Source organism: Anopheles stephensi, chromosome 2, assembly GCF_013141755.1.
Source record: "Anopheles stephensi strain Indian chromosome 2, UCI_ANSTEP_V1.0, whole genome shotgun sequence".
Classification (NCBI taxonomy): Eukaryota; Metazoa; Arthropoda; class Insecta; order Diptera; family Culicidae; genus Anopheles; species Anopheles stephensi.
In genome coordinates this window covers 3,315,025-3,336,288 of record NC_050202.1, presented here as the reverse complement: position 1 = coordinate 3,336,288, position 21,264 = coordinate 3,315,025, and the positions used below count along the sequence as shown (strand labels likewise).

At 44.8% G+C, this 21,264-nt stretch overlaps 1 protein-coding gene across 12 annotated transcripts in view; it reads left to right on the top strand.

The window, feature by feature from the left end:
- LOC118503600 (MOB kinase activator-like 2) overlaps positions 1-21,264 on the top strand; it is a 92,714-nt gene that overhangs the window by 5,522 nt on the left and 65,928 nt on the right. For 2 of the 12 annotated variants that reach the window (XM_036037059.1, XM_036037058.1), the window contains exon 1: positions 19,763-19,965. The exons of 5 other annotated variants lie outside the window; for them this stretch is intronic. Coding sequence is in view for 1 of the 7 variants with exons in the window: in XM_036037053.1 (XP_035892946.1) it covers positions 4,111-4,382 (272 nt within the window). In the remaining 6 variants the exon portion in view is untranslated. Of the gene's footprint in view, positions 1-3,098; positions 4,383-19,762; positions 20,001-21,264 lie in introns of those variants that run through there. 5 more of the 12 variants (XM_036037056.1, XM_036037054.1, XM_036037053.1 and 2 more) reach the window with 4 other exon arrangements.

Below are 21,264 nucleotides of genomic sequence, written 5' to 3'. Positions count from 1 at the left end.
TCTGCAACCGTCTTCCAAGGCCCGTAAGACGAGATACTGTAAACATAATCGTCCTGACCACGATATCCCATTAACCGCATGTTCCGCAGCCACAGATATTGATTTGCTTATCTCATCTCTTGTCTACGAGCAACTCCAGGATGATGTCAGCCGGGAGGAAAAATGTCAGACAATAAAATTTAATGTCTTTACAATTATCTGGCTTTGGCCAACTTTTTTTGTTGTTGTCGAGATCATTTAAAGGTTAGGTTTTCGTTGGTGCAGTATGGAGTAGAAAAAATGGTGGTCATTTGCTCCACCAATGAAATCAAATACACATCACGATAACGGGAACACATCAATTTCAAATCGATGGAAAAACTTCGATCGCGCTAGTATTAGTTTCCCTCATTTTCCATACCTCACAAGACTGTTCAAACACACACACACTCGTGTCACTTTTCGCAGAGGAAGGGAAACCTTTTTTCCGGGTATCACACACAAGCAACGGAATTTGTCATGGTGAAAAAGAAGCAACAACAGCAAAAACACCTCCCCCTCGCATAAGCCCCTTTTTATGGTGCTTGGCCGTGCAGAGGCCACAGTAAAGCATGAAGGTGCTTTGGACAAAATTGGATTTTCTCCTTCGGACCCGTTTTCGCAGCAAAGCAAACAGAGCCGGAGGAAATCCAATAGAGCAGAAGCAGCAGCAGCGGCGGCACGTGTGAGGAGAAGAAAAGTATCATTTCAAAGAGGAAAATCTCTCTTCATCTGCATACCCCACATGGGAAGAAGTAACGCACACGGTTTTCCTTCTTTTTCCTTTTCTATTGTTGTTGTTTTTGCAAAAATGATAGTAAAATTTTGGCTGAAAAAATTGGTTTACTACTTCCCATCAATCTTACACTGACGATCGATCAACGTTATCGTTCAATCACGCGTCTGAGTGCCCGGACCGATCGTCAAATTAAAGGTACCCGATGAATCATCGGGGTCCGGGTACAGCGCGCTCGATCGATCGTTATTGCAGCAGGCGGGCGAATCATCTTATCCGGCATTGTTTGCAATGCATTGGTGTGTGCATTTCCCAACGCAGAGCCACCAGCTGAAGGCAGAAGTTGTACAACAACTGTTGTGTGTATGTGGTGCGGTGCTGGGTTTTTTTTTGTTGTTGTTGCAAAATTTCCTTTCGGTCGTTTTTCCTGCACCTCTCTTTCCAATTTCCTGCAACGTGAGTACTGCCCATGCCTTCAGTATCTAATTAGTGTGTGGGTTTTTTGGTTGAGGAAAAATTCACCAACAGTAAAGGTGTTGTTGTTTTGCTGCTTCTTAGTGTCGGTGTGAGTGTGTGTATGTGTGTGGGTTAAACAAAAAAAAAAGAACGAAGAAACCCACACACATACACGCGGATGTGAAACAATTGGAAAAACGTGATGGAAAACTTATGATGATAAGTAGCCTAAGGGGGAAGGAAAAAGCGTTGAAACGGAGAAGGAGGTTCGTGAGGGGCAGAACTTCAGGAGTATGTAAATTAGTCTACATTGGCAGCGGATACACGATCGATCACGAATGGCCGCCATTGCAGCACACGTGTTTACACACGGAAAGATGACCGAAACAGCTCCGATTTTTTGTTGTAATATATTTTGTGAAAATAATTCTACATTAGCTTTTATTTTACCCACCGAAAGCTACTAAATCGTTGGGCAGTAAACACAGTTTTTAATTTTTATTCGCTATCTTTTTACATCGTATCTAATGAGTTTGACGGGTGTTCGAGCTCGAGAGTGTGTGGAGCTTTTTTTATTGCACAAAATCTACTTAATGAAAAGCTCTCGTGTTGCGATAAACCCAGATCAAAGTCGTCTTAAAAATTCCCACTTTTTTGTTATAAAAATTATTTGACAAATTTGCTACAATTTGGTGCCACATTATACCACGGAAGCTTCTTCATGCCGTACCTGCGAAGCTTTCTTGCACAGCCACCAATACTCGAAAAGCACACCCACACTGGTGTACGGTACCGCTGCCTAAAATGTGTGTTGGCCGCGTACATTGCGTACGATCGGCTTGCACTAGTTCCGCCTTCATGGCTTCTTCACGCCATCCATACACAGCCCCACACGGTGGGGTTGTTTTGCTTGGATGCCCCACGAGTGTGTCGATGTGTATATGTGCGGCGCTCCACTGGAAATGGCACACATTTTCCTTGCCTGTACACCATCGTGCTGGAGACCAACCGGGAGGGAGGGGGAGGGGGCGGTACGATGAGACGCAGGTCGCTTGATCGAGCCAAAACGCAACGCATATCTTATTGTGTTGTTGCGCGGTTCACGCTGTTGGGCGCTATTTCGTATGAGTTTTCGAAGGGAGCAGGCCGGAGTCGGGCAGGCAGAGAGGAGAGGTTGCGCTGTGCACAGATGGAAGAGATAGGAGGAAGCTTTCGCGTGCGCCTCGACCATCGGCAATCGATGGAAGGCGCGCAGGCACGGGTCTCGTATGGCACGGGTGTGTATGTGTAGTGTATGGTTCGAAAGGCAGCAGCGCCCCATCATCAGTGGAAGTACACGAGGTGCCCGCCTTTTTGTGCGAGCCTGCCGTCGCAGTTGGGCGGGTGTTCGGGAGCGCATTCGGGACCCGTCGAAGTTTTTCGGTGTGCGTGTGGTGGACGAAATATTTGGCAAAATTTTCCCGGCCACATCCGGGTTGCGTGGATGAGTGATCTCAGTCAGTGATCGTTGTCGTGGATCGAGCTAGATCTCTGCGATGTATTGTGCAGAGATCCTCGGTAATATCTGAACCATCTTCGCAAGTGTTGTGAGTGATAAAATCTTATTTTGGATCAGCCGGGATCTGGTTGTTGTGCAAGCGCAACTTCACAAAAGTAGGTCCGAAAGCGAGCGATCCAAAGTTCCGGCATTGATGAAGATCCTACATTCGCTTATCGTGCGCTCTCGGGCCACACAACACGGCGCAGTGTACGGTGCACTAGCTGGTGATAATAGCTGCTCCAAACCACCATGCGCGCACCCTTAGCCCTTGCTCCTATTTCACTCCACTGTTTTATCTTTACAACACAACCTTCGGCACCTTGCCCCCCCATAACTCCGGAGGTCTCTACACCGCACACCGCTTCTTGACATAGTTTCGTGCAGCGCTCCGCGTCAGTGTACACACATCCGACAGACAGTACAGAAAAACCCCCATATCGCGCACACAGGTGTTTTGTGTGCACTGTTTGCCTCGGTAGAGTCTGCTCAAACAGTGTCATCGGGTGCCATCGGTGGCCTAGTCCGTCGCGAACCGTCCTACGGGGGTGAATTGTTTCTGGGTAGATCTTGCCGGTAGTGTAGAGTGGCGTGATAAAGGGAACGAGTGAAGGAATCTCCGAGCGGCGGTTGGAGAGGCTTTTCTTTGAGGAGTTTTCCCATTCGGTTGAGGTGCTACCGATAGTGATCGATTAAGTGCCATCCACGCACACTCCTAGCCGGCTCGGTCAGGTCGAGTTTTCGCGATCCTGCACTTTCACACCGTGAGTTAGTAATCATCGACTACACCACCACCACCTCACACATACGACTACCGTACCAGCCCTGCCCATGGTCACGGCAAGAAGCTGTGAATTTTCCACCCATCAAGTGGTAACGATAAATAATCATGTGAAATTTATCACCCGCACAAGTACGGCGTAGTGGAGGTAGTGGGGCGGGAAAGTGTCTGTAGACCATCTAAACATGTGCGGGTATGCGGCAAGCGTGTGTATATGTGTGCCGATCTTCCTCTAGTAGCTCGTGATGAATGAGGTGTGTGTGTGTGTGTGTGAGTGTGTTGCTCAAATTTCTCAATTTTCCAGCCTGTTTGTTGTGCTGCTGTGTGCAAGAAAAATGAAGTGTGGGGCACCTGCACCGAGTTGAAACCGTTTTCCCCCTTAGCGTGTCGGTGAGGGTGTTAAGTGAGCGAGGTCGTCTCTCGGTCGATGGTCGATGTGGCAAACCGACGGTGGGAATGCGTTTCTGTCCGTAGTGTGTGTGATCGGAACTAATATCGCAAATCCAACCACAAATATTGACCCCCTCACTGCTGGTGAATCTCCGGACACACGATTCTCCCGTTCCCCGTGTGCGGACGACTATGGACGGTGGTGTTGGTGGTGGTGGAGGTGGAGGTGGTGGTCTGAGCAGTAGCCGCTTTTCCAAAATGTGGACCACGGCCGTGCTGAACGCGATCACGAGCCGGGCAACGTCGGCATCGAAAAACTTCTCGGTCCGCTACTCCTCCATACCGAGTAACGATGGATCATCCGGTGGACCGTCGGCGTCCGCCAGCAATCTTAGCAAGATTATGGGCGGTTCCGGTATCATACTGCCGCTGGATGTCGAGGAAACGGTTACGTGTTTCTGCAGGTTAGTCTACCGCACTAGAGAACGTCGCAATGGGACGGGATACATATCACTAGCAAGCTATTTGATGCACCAAAAGGTTATCCAATATTCGTACCCCCAACATCTTATTTGTTCGACATAAGCGCAGTTTTTTGCTTGGTTGAAGCAAAAGGGGTGTTCAAAAACGATTCGTTCCGGGAAGTATTTTTCTTCGCAATTATCAGCATCATCATCGATGGGCTACTTACGAGCTCCCGGAGTTGTTTTTGAAGTCAAACGGACAATTCAAACAACAGTTCCATCGAGCGATTGCAGCTTTGTGTTTTGGAAAATCAAGCTCTTTTTTGTGCGAACTAATGGCGACTGCCCCCGCTGGGTCAGTCACTCGGGAATAACTTCGAATTGGTTGCTTGCACAACACTTACCTTAGAAAAGCCCCATAAGAACGTCATACAGCTTCCCCTACCGAGGAGTCGAGAACCAAAATAGATTCCTGCCAATAATCCTTCTCACGACATCTGATGGATGGTAGCTCCGTTTTCGAACATAGCAACAACATCATTTGCTGCTAAAACACGCATACTTTCCGGGAATGGCGAGGATGGTTGAAAATTTTGCTTTCGGTTTTGTGCTGCATGTTCTTCAATATCCCTACCGGAGTGCTATTTTCCGCACTGGAAATAGGAACAGGAAAAGCAAATGAAATTAGTCAGCGTCACGGACAGTACCACTTTTGTGCACTTTGTTTGTAGGTGGGTGGCAGTATTAGTATTAGTGTGAAAGGGAAGGAACAACAATAGGAGCCAACGTGTTCCGTCACCCGTTCGTACGTGGCCCACGTGCCATAATACCAACCACCGCACCACACCACATCATCCCTGTGTGAATTATTTGCGCTTGGTCGTTTCGCGGTTGACCACATCCGGCCAGTGGTGGTGTGAGTTGAGTTGTGTGATAATGAAATTCGATTAGGTTCGTTGGGGAAGATATTATTGCCAGTGGGGGATTTTTGGGCGTTAAAGGTTGGGAAAATGCAGGGGGTTGATCAAAATTTGTTTGCAGCGATCTCAACACACCAAATGGTGGAAAGTGTTGTAGGTGGGCGCGACCCCTCAAGTGCGACCACTTGAAGGTCATGTTGGGGAAGACAGCACGAACAACGCTGCGTCAACTTTTTGCCGTGATTTTCCAACGCAAATTAAAGCCGTACCGTCCGGAAAGTGGACGCGAAAGGCTTCCTCGGCCTTCAATTGACTCATTATCCACCTTTCTAGGGTGTCCGGTTACGTTTCGGGTTTGGGTCGACCCAGGTCGGGGCCCGGTCCACGTCACCGTACGCATGCTAAAGAAGGGCGGAAAAACATTCATAAAGTTCCTTTCGTGAACCGAGTGAGTTGCTGCTGCTCACTTGTTAAGCCCATTAGTACCATTGCCTTGGTAGTTTGTTGGACTTTTTTTTTGCCCCCGTCAGAAAATAATTCTGACCGCGTTAAACAAAAATTTATATATATATATTTGGCATGTCAATCATTTTCATCTTTTTCTGGAAGTGTGTGTGTGATCTTCATGCTCGTCTCTCTTTTCACCACAAAGTACCCCGGAAGAGGTAAAAAGAGCGAAAAGAAAGCAGAAAGAAACACTCCGATGCCGATATAATATGCGTTGGTGCGCAAGCACTTGCGAGATAATACGGTCTGTGAACCGGTAAAAAAAAGCATCTTGAAACTAACAGTAACAACAGACCAGCAAAAGAAGCGAAAAAAAGACCCGTTGGTTTGCCAAACCTTGGGCAAAATGGTATCGTTAATATGGGTTAGGTGAGGAAGCGTACCACACGCGGCGCGGGCTCGGGAAATCTCGTAGGCGGTAAGGATGAAAATAATGCCAAAAGATAGAAGCGTGGAAATCGTGTGGATACACCAGTAGCGGCACGAACCGATGACGATATCCGCACCAATTCCGACCACTTGGTGGGTCGATCAAGAAAAAAGAGACCTGCACACAGAATAACAGGAAGTAACGTTTAATAAATCATTTTTAACAATGTTGTTCTGGTTTGTGGGGGTATCTTTTTTCGTTTTTGACTGGTTCGCTCGATGAATTTCGTTTCTGTGGTGTTAAGTCATTTTCGGTAATGTTCCGATGCGGGAATGGGGAGCAAGCGCAGCAATCGGTTGCTTTGTTGCTGTGGGTTTACGTTTTCTAGTTGAATTCTATCACTGTCGTTTGTTAGTTTGATGAATTTTGTACGTTCTTTGTTCCTTTCTTTCAAGGTGATTAGGAGCCGATTAGTAGTGTTTCTATGATTTTGTTTTGGATATTTTTTAACTTGCAGGGTTTTTCAGTTGATAAGGCAATAGCATCCATTTTTATGGTAGCCTTCTCATATGAAATGGCAAACAAAACTGGTTGATATGGAAACGGCTTTAGATGCCCCTATCAAATACCTTTTACAGGGGTTTTCAGTTGATAAGGCAATGCCATCCATTTTTATGGTAGCCTTCTTAGATGAAATGGCAAACAAAACTTGAACAAAACAAACAAGTTGATATGGCAACGGCTTCAGATAAAAGTGAAATCAAATACCTTTTATTGTAATGTCCTCAAATGATATAGTCATAGTAGCCGTTGATATTGTACGCACTTACCTGTGCGCTGGGAGGTCGTGTGCAATATCAATGGCAACTGTGACAATATCATCTGAGGACATCACAATAACAGATATGTGCATCTTGAGCCGTTTCCATATCAACAAGATTTGTTTGCCATTTCATCTAAGAAGCCTGCCATAAAAATGGATGCTATTGCCTTATCAACTGAAAAACTCTGTATTTACAATTTTTTCGTGTTATTTTTATGGATCTTGAATAATAATTTTTTTATGTGACTTCACATTTAAATTTTCTTTCGTTTACCTGTTTATTTAATACTTTACATCGAAAAATGCTCTCGATGGCGATCGAACCGTATCGGAAAGTTTGCTGTCCGTCGTTTCGTTTATATTTTACCATTCCTTTCTAGCGCTCTCGTACAACAGAAAGAGTTGTAAAATTGTATGTAACGAAATATTTTTAATTAAAAAGTTAACACATTCAACAAAAAGGGTATCAAAACGGTGTCACACAATTGTCGCGTGTCAAGATGGACCGTTTTTCGTTCTTTGATTGTAAAGTAGGTCAAGGAGCCTCAATTATGTCATTATGCTGCACGTTTGCAACGACAAACTTTCTTCTGATGGGTTTCCCTCTCACTCTCTCTCTCTCTCTCTCGCTATCTCCATTTGATGTAACACATGCATTCGCCGTCTTGTCGTGGTAGAGTTTTGAAAGTTGCTTCTGTCGTTCATTTGCATACCTACAGTGTTGTTGCTTCTGCTGGAAGAACATTTTCCTTGAAAAAAAAAAACTGTCGTAAGAAAATGTGGATGCAAGCTGTTGCAGCGATAGAAGGTATGTCCTTTTTTTTTGCTGCTCTTACCACAATTCATAAAGAGAGAGAGAGAGGGAGAGTGACGATGATAACACACATCCTGCAAGTGTTTGCCTGAATAAATTATTCGCGCTGCCGTTCGCTGGCTGGGTGGAGTGTTTTAAAAATAGTTTCATTACCATTCTGTCACGAATCGTGTGCCCGACTCCTTCTAAAGTGCATACGAAGTGCAGAACGAATTTTGTTAAGCCCATTTACATTGCGGCGTATTTAAATGCTTGCTTTTTTGTGGGGGTAGCGATGTCGCGAGCAAACATTTTTAAACCATGCACTCATCGTTTTGTTTAAAAACTTTTCCCAACCATATGTGGGTACGGTTGGTGAGACCCACCGTTCTCATATGGCTCATTGCGTGCCTGGCCCACGTGTACTTTGTTCTGGCAAAAAAGTAATGACGAACAAAAAGGAATCATAAACCAAACAATACAATTCGCAAGAGGAGATGTTCGTTCCGGCCACAAAAGATATGGCAGCGGATAATGTAGGTGTTTATTTCCTGCCGAGCTGTTGTTTTCTTTCGCGATACGAGGTTTGCATTAGCGCTGGGTGAATCCGGTGCCGACAAAGAACATGGACAGTACAGGGAAAATTCGTTCGGGATGGAAATGAAAATCAGACATTCGCGGCACAGATGGATGGACGACTAATTGGGGGAAAGTTAGGCTTTATTTATTTTGTATATATTAAACCCTGCATTACTGGCAGCAGTACAATAAAAAATTTAAATGATATCTTACTCTCCACCATTTTTTTGTGTTACCTATTGAAAGGATTAGTAATCGATGTAAGCAGATTAATTTGCTCCTATACTTGTAATTGCATCAGAGGCATGAAAATGCAACAGAAAGGAAGATCATGTACGATTAATTTTAATAAAAAAAGTTGAGATTTTAAATGGAAACAATAAAAACCCGTGCGAGATAAAAGCATTACATTATTGCGTCAGTTAGTGCTTGTGGCTTTTGGCTGCTGCCGACGGAAACGTTTGTAATCGACGATCCAGATGTTCAGTTTGATCAAAGCCAGATGTGTAATTTGATTTTTTGTTTGGTTTGCAAGCAGCCTAAAGATAAATCGGCAAACTATTCACGATTGAATTCGTAAGTCTATTTATACAGCGGAACGCTTTGCTTATCTTTAGACTTATTTCATACAAAAATAATCAATTTTTTTAAAAGGAAATTTAGACACTGCACTTGTGATTTTTTCCGATTTCATAACTGACAGCAAGCATTTACCCAAAACCAATTAAAAACACATGACCACGAGCGCTAATTGAGGCTAATTGAAACCATTTCAAGGAGGAACGTTCAGTTCCAAATCAGTATCGTTTGCTCTTCAGCACTTCAAATCTACTCGGATCAAACTGCAGGGGTTTTCAGATGATTTCACACACTGCTCACCACGTTGAAAATGTCAGTTGAATAACGTCAATATGACAAATTTATCGGAACTTACGAAACACACATTGACAACAAAAAATAGCCGTATCCACCGCATCCAACCGGTAAAGCGTTAAGCCTAAAAAAAATGTCAAGCCGACTCTAGTGCAAATTGAATATAAATGTCAGAGATATTTTGTTTTACTAGTTTCAAGGGTAAAATATTGGGATCTATGGCGACTTAGGATTGAGGACTTAGGAAACAATCCACCGCCACCTAGCTGTCCTAGTTAATCTTCCATAATTCATCCGAGTTCATTCCCTGGCGTCAATCCTTTAGCGTCAAGTGTTGTTTGCTTACGTAGTCCGTTCGAGCTCCTTCGTATAAACACAATATTCAAATTTATAATTCAATAATTAATTCAAACAGAAACTTATTCGAAAACCCCTGTAAAATAAGTACCAGGCGCTTGTTAAAAAAAACTTTGCCAATACTTTTTGTAGTTTTCTTTTATTGTGTGTAGAAAAATTGTTTGTTTCGTAAAACCATCTGACATCCTCCATTTCGGCCATGAAATTCGAAATTGCCTACCGGACAGAAGTTTCACTGTCATCATCGTGTTACGTGCGCACCGGTTGCCAATTAATTCGCAATCATCGTTCGTTCTAAACGAGCGTAGCAATTCTAGCCATTTACTGCTAAATGGAAACGGTTTCCATGTATTACCCGATAGCACTCAATCTAATGCCTCTTCCAAAGCCTGTCAAAACAAAGCAAAGCAAGGACACTCCACATCCTTAACCCCTGTGTGTAGGGTTGTCACATGTCGCTTTGATGGCGTATGGGGCGACTTAATTAAGATATATTTTGGCCGAATACAAATGCAACTACAGTAATGGAAATGGCCGATTGCTTGGAAATGGATTTCATAAAACCCAACAATTTGCTTTGGGAAAAAAACATACACAAAAAAAAATACAATTTTTATCTCCCAATTAACTTCGGACATTGTTTGCGCTTTGCTTTTCGGTGCGAAATCCTACTAATGGCACACGAAACGTCTCTTCCTACCCGCCATTGGAATGTGAGTGACGTCGCAATTTTCCATGTCCAAACAGCAGCCGCACCATCATCTCGATCATGCACAACCGGAGGATGCTAAATGAAAATGCATCAGCCCGCGTCCCAGCGTTCCGTCCCGTCGCGTTAGATTGCTTCTAAAATTAGACACTTTTCTGAAAGCCAGCTCTTCTGCTTCCGCGGAACGACCCGCAAGCTGTGGCGGGGAACGTCGCACGAGTCATTCGCTTGCTGTACGGGGAAAAAAAAACAGTGGTGTAGCACGCGGGAGCCGAAATAATCGATATTCTGGCGACACTAAAAATAAGACGCATTCACACGCAACGTTGTTTAAGCACGGCGGCTCCAAGATCTTCATCCGCCGGGCGTCCTGGTTGGCGAAGATTTGCAAAGAGATATATTAATTATTTCAACCATTTTTTTCTTCTCTCCGAGCTTATCTTCCATGTTGAGATAACAATCTAATGAAACAATATTGGATGGTTCAGGAAAAGAAAAAGCACTATTGTGGAGGAAATACTAAGCAGGAAAAGAATCCGTATACCACTTTCCAAGACAACAGCCAATCTCGGCCGGCATGGACGGGCATCTAATGGCCCAAAAACATCGGTCATCGCATCGGTGGCACGTAACGTACTCGTTAAAAAGTCGTAAAAATAAATATCACATCCACTCGACGTCACACGGATGCCCTGTCCGTTTTGCTTTCGCGCAGAGCAAAGATCTATTATCTCCAGCCCGTCCGGCGGTAGTTAAATCGACGGATTTGACGGAGATCTGCTGGTTAAAGGTCCCCACGGACCGAACCTCCGGATGTGTCACTGCCGCCGTACTCGTGCTCGTTTAGGAGATCCATTACCACGAACGGCAGTCATCAGGACTATGGTCTTTGCTTGCTTCCTTTTTCATGGGAGGAAAATGACACAACGTGTGTGTAACGTTTACGGATGGCCAACCGTTTATGACATCGGGACGTAAATTAATTTCATTTAGTGTGTAATGATTTTGATTGGCTTGCACTGGGCTCCAGGGTCCTAATCGTTTCATTAAAAACTTGTGCAGTGACAACAGTCTACAAGGATGCTACATTCCTGTTGAAGGTAACGCAACGTCGAACGTCAAATCGAAAATAAATCTCAATAAATTTGTTCCCGACCCGATTGGATTGAGAGCACAGCAGCGTACTTGAACCCTTCGCCATTAAACGGAGCACGCTTCCCGAAGGACGGCATACCATCGGTTGGAGCGCGGAGTCTATTTCCATTTGCAAACCCATCGATTTCCATCCGTCCTCCAAGCGAAGGGCCTGGCAAAAGGTCACCATCAGGAGGCCACTACACACACACACACTCACCATATGCTGGCTGGCGTCACTTTGACGCTACTACATTTCGGTCCGAGTTGTTGAGCGAGGGTTTTTCGGTGTACACCGATGCATGTTTTCCACGCTGGCCTTGGCTGGCCGGCACCCCGTTCTTCTCGCTACCTTGCTTGCTCGCGATTGGTAATGAAATTTATTGAACCTTGTGTCCGTTGTTGTTGTAGCGCGTGCGGATCGGGAGTTGAGGGTCACACCGCGCCACAACATAAATTTGACAATAATCTGCTTTAAATGCTTGTTTGACGGTGGTAATGGGTGGTTGAAATTAGTGGCATGGTTAATCGAACGAGAACCAATCTATCCAGCTGCACAGCATGGGAAGAGTGGCGAGGAAGGGTGGAGGGAGAGGATTAGGGAGGTATGATTCAAAGTCGCTTAAAATAATTGTCTTGTGTGAATATCTAATTCACGCTTACGTGTAATACACTCGCTTCTTTCTTCTAGAACCGTGTGCCAGTTGCCCCCGGGGTTTATGGTAGATGCGAGAGCGGCGCCGCCGGTCTGCACACTGCAGGACCGGGCATCAAATCCCATCTGGACCGTTCCTCCGTTGTGACGGCTGACAATACTACTCCGTTAAAGTCTAGTTAGAAAGCCAGCCAGATGAGATCGGTCGGCATGATCGCAAAGGTCATTAGAAGTTAAGAAAAAGCAAAATAAGGTTAAGAGTAAGACAAAGCAATTTCCATTTACCGCTGCTGATGTCTCCAGATGTCTAGTGATGTATTGCCAAAGAAGCCTATCTAAGCTCGGCTCGGCAAAGGAAAGAACGCTTCTTTTCTCCGATGTGATACCATTACATCATCCATTTTTCTTGCTTTTCCTTGGACCTGGCGTCCACCCGCGACGGCGACCATCAAACCAGATCTGCTGGTGGTGCTGGTGGGGTTAGACGGAATGGCGTGATCTGTTTAGAGAGGTTTCCATTGCGACGATGATGCCATTGATTGCATAATGTGTTTATCGAGTTTGAAGGCGATGGATGGCGCACATTAATGGCGTGGTGTTATTCCGTTACCGGTCGCCAGAGCTGTCGTCGCGGTAAATCCGTGAGGTGATGGGAAATGTACTCAAAGCGTGGCAGATTTGCTACTTGCAAAAGAATTGCGATTGAAATTAAATTGCCCTTTTTTCCTGTGCCCAAGAAAGAAACCAAACCTTGCCCTTTGGAGCAAGTACTTCCGACTGGCGCTTGCTGGAAATTCAGAGAGTTCGCCGAAGAAGTCTGCTGCGGCAAAGGCAATTTGATTGCTCATCACAACTTTTGGCTGTGAGGAAATTAGTTTCCTCGCCTTAGGAAAACACCGTTCAATAAAATTAGGGTCCCCGTTGGGCTGGAGTGGTGTATCCAGGCAAGCATAGGAAGCTGGAGGATTGTTGTGTGTCCAGCCTGGAGCGGGGGAGGTTGGTCAGAAAACATCGATCTTCTTGTTGGTTGAGAAGCGGACGAAATTTATGGAACGAGGAATGGACATCTCTTCAAGCGGAAGAAGCGTGTGGATGGGTGGAAGGGGGACTACTGGGACAGAGGCGGGATGTGGTAGCTTTTGTGCCATCGGTTGTCATTATGGTAACCTTGAAAAATCGATCGCACGTGCTAGGGTGGTGTGAACGCCGCAGGGAGAGCTCCCGCTGCAGGATTGGTAAAAGCATACTGTGTGGTACAATGTTGCCGGAACGGAGGTTTTTACAAAGTTTGTTGTACCCCTTTTTTTTCGCTCTAGGACATTATTTTTGGACTTTGTTTTTCTTTAAATTCTTCTCAGTGAATTTTCTTTAACGAAACAAATTCAAACAACCAAAAGCGGTTTGGGAGTTGGACTAGGATCTGTTCAGATTTAGGCACACTATTTGATTGAGCGTGGTTTTGTTTGCTCCTGCTTTTCGCTCCATTGCTTTGCATAACATCACCACTAAAACTCACGCCACCTCACGAACCATAAAGCGCATGTCCGTCCGTTTGCCGTTGAGTATGCTGTGTGTACGAGCTTGTGTGCGTGTATTTTTTTTCTTTGCCGCGTACATGTGTTTGGGCATCTTGGGGGGTTTTCCGCTTTTCCCCGTGAGATAAGTGACATTATGGTGATGGCGCTTCTATCTTTCTCACCATACCTCACGGTGAAAAAGGACAACTTTCTCACACTCATCTGATGGCTGATGGCGGTGACAGTTGTTGCTCACTTCTGTCATCCATTCATTTCCATAAAGGGGTGTATGTGTGTGTGTGAGCGTGGTTTTTCCTTCTTCTTAGTTGTGTATGTGTCAGAGGTGGAAAAATTGAAGAGGGAAAATCTCATACCAGCCCGTGCTTGCGCGCGACCCGTTTGGAAATCAGCTGTTGTTTGTTTTTGCAGAGACTTTGGTCGTTACTTGGCGGCGGCAGCGGCCAAGTAGTGTGTGAGGACCTCGCGGTGCGCGGTGTTTCTCGATTTACGATCCTGCGTGTTCCGTGTTGCAGTGATTAGTGCTCTGTCCCTTTCGTTTCGCTTACGAAATGTGTCTCACTCACGGTGTAACAGTTCCTATCGCATCTCCAAGATTCTGCCATTTGACGCAGTACTCTCTATTGCTTTGGGAAATTTGTTTCCAGCTAAGAAATAATGTTTAAGGACTAATTTTAAAAGATTTCTCCGACTTGCATCTATCTTTACTGACTCCTTACAACGCACCTTACAAAACGTTTACGATTAACGATTTCTTTCTCTTCCATTTTCATTTCAGGTGAGTGAGCCAGCTTTTTCTTCATCAAATTGAAATGGATTAACGTTGGGTCTGCGCTGCGCCCGGTTCTCTAATTCCCAATCGCAAATATTCGACCCATTTTAACGCTTTGCTTCTACGCGCCACCACGGGTAGGCAATATATTCCCTGTCAAATTAAACATTGCTTGTCCCAAAAATTGGAACTGGTTGTGTTGGGGCAAGAGAGAGAGAGAGAGCCGCCACGTTAGATACACAGGAGGACTTCCGATAATGTTGCGTAAGTGCAATACTGTTGAGACTGTTCATTTGCTTACACCACTGCTACACTCTACCCTCTGTTCGGTTCTCGATAATGTTCGAAAAAGCAGCTATCTTTCAATCGGTCACTGAACCATCCGCCAGTCTCTGGTGCGAACGCTTTGGGAGACAAACAAAGTTGAAAACCAAATATGGCCGACCGGTGGTAATGGAAGCCACCACCGGTACGCACGAGGGTAGCAGCAGAAGAACCCATCAGAAATTGCGTGCAATACGTCGTTGTCCCGACTGCTGCAGGGCGAAGAACGGTAATGTCCGGTGGTGGTGGTGGTGGTGGTCTCCGGGTGCCGTTAGAGTGTCAATGTCTCATCGGCGCGTTTGACGCAATGCCGCCGGTTGGTTGGTGTGCTCCTGGCGATGACCTAACCGCCACTCTACACCCGCCCGGGAAGCCCGTAAATCACAGCGTAGGCTGAACTGAGCTTGTTGTGGAGGGTGACTTTGATTGGGAAGATTTGGGAGCCGTGCCCCCGCACATGCAAACACCCGAGAGAGTCATCACCTACGTCCAGCGCGACATCGGAATTCAATCTCCGTATCGTGCTGGGCGATCGTAAAGGTAAGGTACCAGGCATCGAATCGGGGGTCCCCGTTACTCATAAACACGTGCCCACGTTCCGGTGGGAACATTGCTCCCGGGCAAGAAATAGCCCAAGGCACGGCAGGACTGGCAATGATATCTTCGTCTAGCCCCGTATCAAGAATGTTATCGTAAAGCGGAGCATGGAGCAGCAACAAAAAGGTCATACTGATGGCTCAATGTCGATGCGGTTAATGTGGACGTCACCGGCGGCGGTGACAGAACGATGCGTTATTTGTTAGCCCAATACGTACGGCTACTGAGTAATATCTACCGCCTTGCTTGATACATCATGGACGTAGATCTATTTCTAGATCGCAAACCGGAACACATAGTCTAAATCGTTTCAATGTCCTTTGATTGCTGCACATTAAACATTCGGTGACTCGGCAGCATTTGTTTGGCAGCTAGAAATCCGAAGAATCCCCAACATTAAAGGTATGCTGCCGGTTTTATCTCTTTCAACACGAAGGAGCAGCAGCAAATGTTAGCCCATTGCCAGAAACTTTTCCAAAGTTGCTCCCCCTTTGCTGGCCTCCACATCGACTAATCAGTCATGTCGTCAGTCGGTGGAGAAGGATACGAAAAGTTTCCCTTGTCAGGACTTTCTTTCTAACTTTGGACTAATTTCAAATCACTTCTACCGCGCGCGAGCGACGCACGACCCCGTTCTGTTTATGGCTAATGAAGAACCGAAGCAGGGCTAAGACTTTGATACCGTTCCTTGTCTATCCCGCAAACTACGGCCCACAAGCATTCTACATTTACTGACGAGCAGCAGCAGCAGCAGCACCAGTCGTCGACACCTTCCGAATTAAAAAAGGGACAGTGCGAACAAAATTCTCTAGTGCGGCCGCTCCTTGGCAATGATAAGCCCAAGCAAGAGGAAGATGGCGGACCAAGCCCCGGGCTGAAGATGAATGGTCCCGCATCTAATGCTGACGCCGGGTTGCCGGGTTCTCTGTTGCTTGCTGCAGCAGGGGCTTTGTTGTAAAGACCGGGGCAGAATACCTCTTGACAGGTCGGTAATAATTTCGTGTCGTTCCGAGATCAAAGTGTCGGTGTTGTCGGAGGAATAAACAGCAGGCGTAAGGTCTTCCGACCGCCAGACGCTGTGTTCCGCCGTGGATACAACTTTAAAGCGCCATTTTTCTTTGCTTCAAAATCTTTGGATGGGAATATTGCCAAAGTTTTCCGTTTTCCGTGTGTTATGTCATGGTACCTGTTAGGGAGCTAAAACTGTGCTTGTAATTATTTTCGCACAACACCGTATGCATCTCGTCCTGATGTTGTAGGGGTTTGGAGGTAGCAATTACTTTAAAAATATACTATCAAAATGAAGTGTCTTTTAACGTCAGCCACTCTATCGCTTGTCAGTTTAAGTGAATTATTTCAATTAAATTCTTAACCTTCGGCGCATCTATCGTCATTCGCCTGTTGGTTCATTCATGAAGACTGTAAGTTGAGCCTACGCGGTACAGCAATTCCATTAGTCACACGTCTTCACGAAGCCAAGATTCGATTGGTGACGGAAGACAAGAAATCAATTCACCGAAGATCCTGTGAAATTGAACGCCGGGTGGTAGGTCTCGGGGGGAACGAAATCGGTCCGAGCACTTCTCGACTCCGAAGCTCCGGAGAGGCAGAACGGAACCTCAGATCCAGGTGCGTTTACCGGTTTACTGGAGGAAGCCTTAGAAGCGATGAAGGAAATGTGCATCAAAAGGGAGGTACCCGAAGAAAAAAAGGACGTCCTTTCCTGGCTATCGTGTTCTGGGAAAGCGGGGTGCGCTGGTCCGGTGTACCGCCACCTACAGCGTGGTTAATTTAATTGTACACTTATCGAAGGACGGAAGATTTTCGGCCGGCCCTTTACAACCACGTCCCGGGTGGATCAGATTTCTTTTTTTTCCCAACCGTGCAGGTCTTTTCGTTAGGATAGGTTAGGGCGATTAAGATGAAATGTAACCGTACGACTCTCTCGTGTGGCCGTCGAATTGATTTTGGTCGTTGATTTCAAGTAATCGAAATGCTTTTAATCACATCCAAGGTTTTTAAGAGCTGTTAATACACTTGAACTAAAACTAAGCAGTATGAGGTCTGCTCCAAGGATGACTGTTGAGTTTATTGGCACAAAATCTAATGATTGAATGAAGTTCAAGTGATGATGTCGATCGAAAACGGGATTCAACATTCTATCCAATTGATTAAGCTGGTGTTATCTAAATGTTTGGTGCCGTACGATTCCTACCTTTCCCGGTACATGGATCCTTTCCAAGTTCGCCTATGATACCCTCTGTTGCTTGGAGTATTGTCGCCTCTAGTATCGCCACGTTATCGTTACGCGATTGATTAGGAAGGTTAGGCTTTTACGGCATTATCCCAACTCATTATCGGAAGGTTCGGGATGACCCGATTCAATAATAGGAAGCTGGATGGATTCTATCTTCTTCTCAATGGGAAGCAGTGGCATCCAACACCGGACCCGTTTGAGGCAAAAAACAATGCGTATGTAACGAAATGTGGAAAGAAGGACACCCATTGAGGAGGAGATGTAACTAAGGTACAAAGTGAATTTGTCCGACCTTTTGGAAGATTTGAAACCAGTGACGTACAAGGAATGACGATAAAGAAGAAGATTTTCATTGAATTCTGTTGGCAACGAGTCCTTTTTTTAAGTTGCAATAGTCTTCAGCGATACCTAAGCGATCCTATAAATGTCATTGTGTGTGTCTGTGTGTTGAGGATAGAAAATCGAACTTTTTTTTAAAAACTAAATAAAAATTCTTTACATATCCGTTTCTTTTACTTGGTCAGCGTTTCTCTCTCTCTCTCTCTCTCTCTCTCTCTCTCTCTCTCTCTCTCTCCAAGAATCGTGTGTAAATTATCGTAAAAGTGAGTGCAAAATTGTGTCCGCTTTGGGTTGGATTTATTTTTAAACCTTTCTGTTGTGTTTGTCCGGTTGCTAAAATGAAACACAATAAAAAAGGGAAAAAAACAAAATGAAAATATGGACAGCGAGGTGTGTGCATAGTGCACACATTTACATCCAGTTTAATTTGTTTTCGTTTTTATTTTCATTTCGCCGATGGGCAGGGTTAATTTTAACTTTTTCATGCTCTTTTGCTCTTTTTTCTGCTTTGCTTTTATATGTTGTGCCTTATAGGCTTCCTTATGAGAAACAAGAATTTTTAAAAAGTTTTATTTTTGCTGAGCGAGCTTTTGTTTGTTTTCCGTTGTACAATTAAGTCATTTTCAATGCAGTACAAAAAGAAGGCAAGTTACAATTTATCCATAAATGTTGCCGGTTTGCTAAGATTTTTTTTCTTGATTTGGTATAAGGCGGAAGTGTACCGTTTCCCTTCTCGTGTTTTTAATTGTATCTGTATATCGAACAAATCGGGCAGAGCAAAACAAAAACTAATCAAATGAAGAACATGTGAGTCCTGCAAGTGGCTCGGTATGAATAAACATAAAAAAGTTTATAGCATGGCGAAAGCATGAGGAACAAACACTGTGTACACAAACTCATGTGATCGTGCAATCGTTGTCGTCCCGTCCGTCCGGAGTAAACATGACACCGTTAGTGCTGTCGTTTAACATCCCGGAACGGTTGGATCAGAATAGCGAATGCGAGCAATTAGCACTACGCGTCGTACGTCGTCGCGCTTTTCGGGGCGGAGTTGTGGGTGATACATCATCGCGGGTGGTTGATGTTTATCGATACTCCGTAAACACCGTCTCGCAGGCTGATGTCGGTGACACAATCATGATCAGCGCCAAACTTTCAACACAACAACCTTATCCAGTTTGTTGGATTTCTACAATGTATTTTCACTTTTGAAGTTTTTTTATGTCCAAAAAATATTCACAAAGATAATTAAAGAGCAATTTTACATATTTTTCAATGTTTTTTTTAAAAACAATTCATCGAAAGTAACAGATTTGGTAGCATTGCACTATTTTGTCCCATAGTGCACATGGTGAGAGAATTAATTTTCTCAGAGAAGTTGCCAACCAACAAAATCTCACTCCTCGCTATAGTGAGCATCCCAGCCAACCAAATCTCATTGTTGCGAGAAGTGAGATATTGGTGGTTGGCTGAAATGTTTGGAGTGAAGCGGTGAACGTTTTGCTTCCTTCTCATTATAGTGAACGCTGAAGCGATTTCGTTTCACACATTTCGATTTTTTTCTTTCGCATTATAATTGGTGTTAACAATAAAACTGGTCTTTTCTAAGTCTTTTTTTTGCTAAAATTTCTATACGTTTTTATGTAAAGCATTATGAAACCGCCAACCAGTTAGCTCACTCCAAGGCGAGGAAAACGTACGTGAGTAACGGATTTCGTGAAAATGAGGAAGCGTGAGAAAAAGAGAGAGCGAGAGAGTGAGAAGGCGAGACGCGATGTCGCTCATTTCATGCGTGCATTTTGGAAGCTGGCCGGTGAGATGAAACGTCTTGCCGCTCAGTTCATTTCGAGCCGTTGCGAGGATTGGTCGCGAGCCGCGAGTGTGAATGTCGCTTACCGTGTGGCATCGTGTGGTAGTATGTTCAAAACCCCGGTTTTTGTGCTTGTGTGTGTGCGCCTGTTATTTTTTTGATTCAAACCAGGCTCAACCGATCGCGACCGATAGCGGCAATTGCAATTTGCAATGAGCAGCACTTAAATGTACGTTTGCAGTAAAAAGGGTGTCAAATTCAATCGTACGTAGGTTGTTTTGTGTTGGTAGATGTGTGCAGGGGCAGCAAAAAAAAAAAGAGTGCACAAGTGGAAAATATTTAAGAGCAGTGCACAAAATGTTATTAAAATTTGTGACCCAAAAAGTGGGTCACTTTTTTTGGAAGGAAGCAAAAATTAAACATAGTGCAAAATGTTGTGCAAAACATAGGCGATCTTGTGTACAATCGATGGTGTGATAGTTCAGTACTGTTTTTAAGAATAAATTGAGTGATGCTGCCACCTGTAATGTCAATTTGGCGTACCTGTGCTGTGTGTGCGTATGTGTGGGGGCACTATAATTACGAAGCAAATTGTCGAAAAGTACACTCACTCTGGCTCGCTACGATCGCACTAATTAAAAGTCCCAAATAGAACGTGCGTTTTGTCTGAAGGTACAATAGCATCCATCCATCAAACGGTTTCCTGTACCGAACACACCAAAAAAAACGCACACATACACACCTGTCGCATTGCTCGCTTTTTGATCTCATCCCATCAGTTTCCCCGGTGGCTGGTCGGTATTCGTGTTAGAACCTTTAGTGAACCACCAACCGCTCACTCACACGTTCACGTGCAGGAGAAAGATCGTTTATATCTTGCCAACCATTTCTGCAGCATCCGGTGTTTTGCTTCGCGCGCGTGTGTGTGTGTGTATGTGCGTGCTGGTGGAAAGGTTGAACCAAACAACATAAAAAAGAAAACAGCTGGAGAAAATACGTTCCATGCTCCAGGGGAAGGAAAGTTCGATGATCGGACAAATCATTACTTGCTCACTCAGGCGCTCAGGGTAAAAGAAGCGAAGAAACGAAGAAGCAGTGAGTGATGAGAAGTTGTTCTACCGCAACAACCACTTGTTTCTTCTCATCTGGTCTGCTGTCTGCCCGCACTAGCGCAGCTGTGGGATGGGAAGCAACCAAAACCCACCCGGAAGATCCATTTTAAAAAGTGAGGTGAAATGATGTGAAAATTAACGTACTTGTTAAGATTTAGCCCATCCGTCTGTTTCTTCTGTGTGTGGCTGCCACGTTGGTGATGTGTGTTTAATGGACTGTTTCAAAGTTGTCCTTTCAAAACAGTGTTTTTAGCTTAATCGTATCGTAATAGACAGTTTGAAGTAAGGTAATAAGGCTTTTAGGGTATAAGGCAGTACAGGGTTATAATACGAATCAATTTGCAATTATCGCGCGGAACTTTGCAATTAGCAGTAATTCGAACTACGCGGATTTCTTTGGTCGACAAAATCCGCCT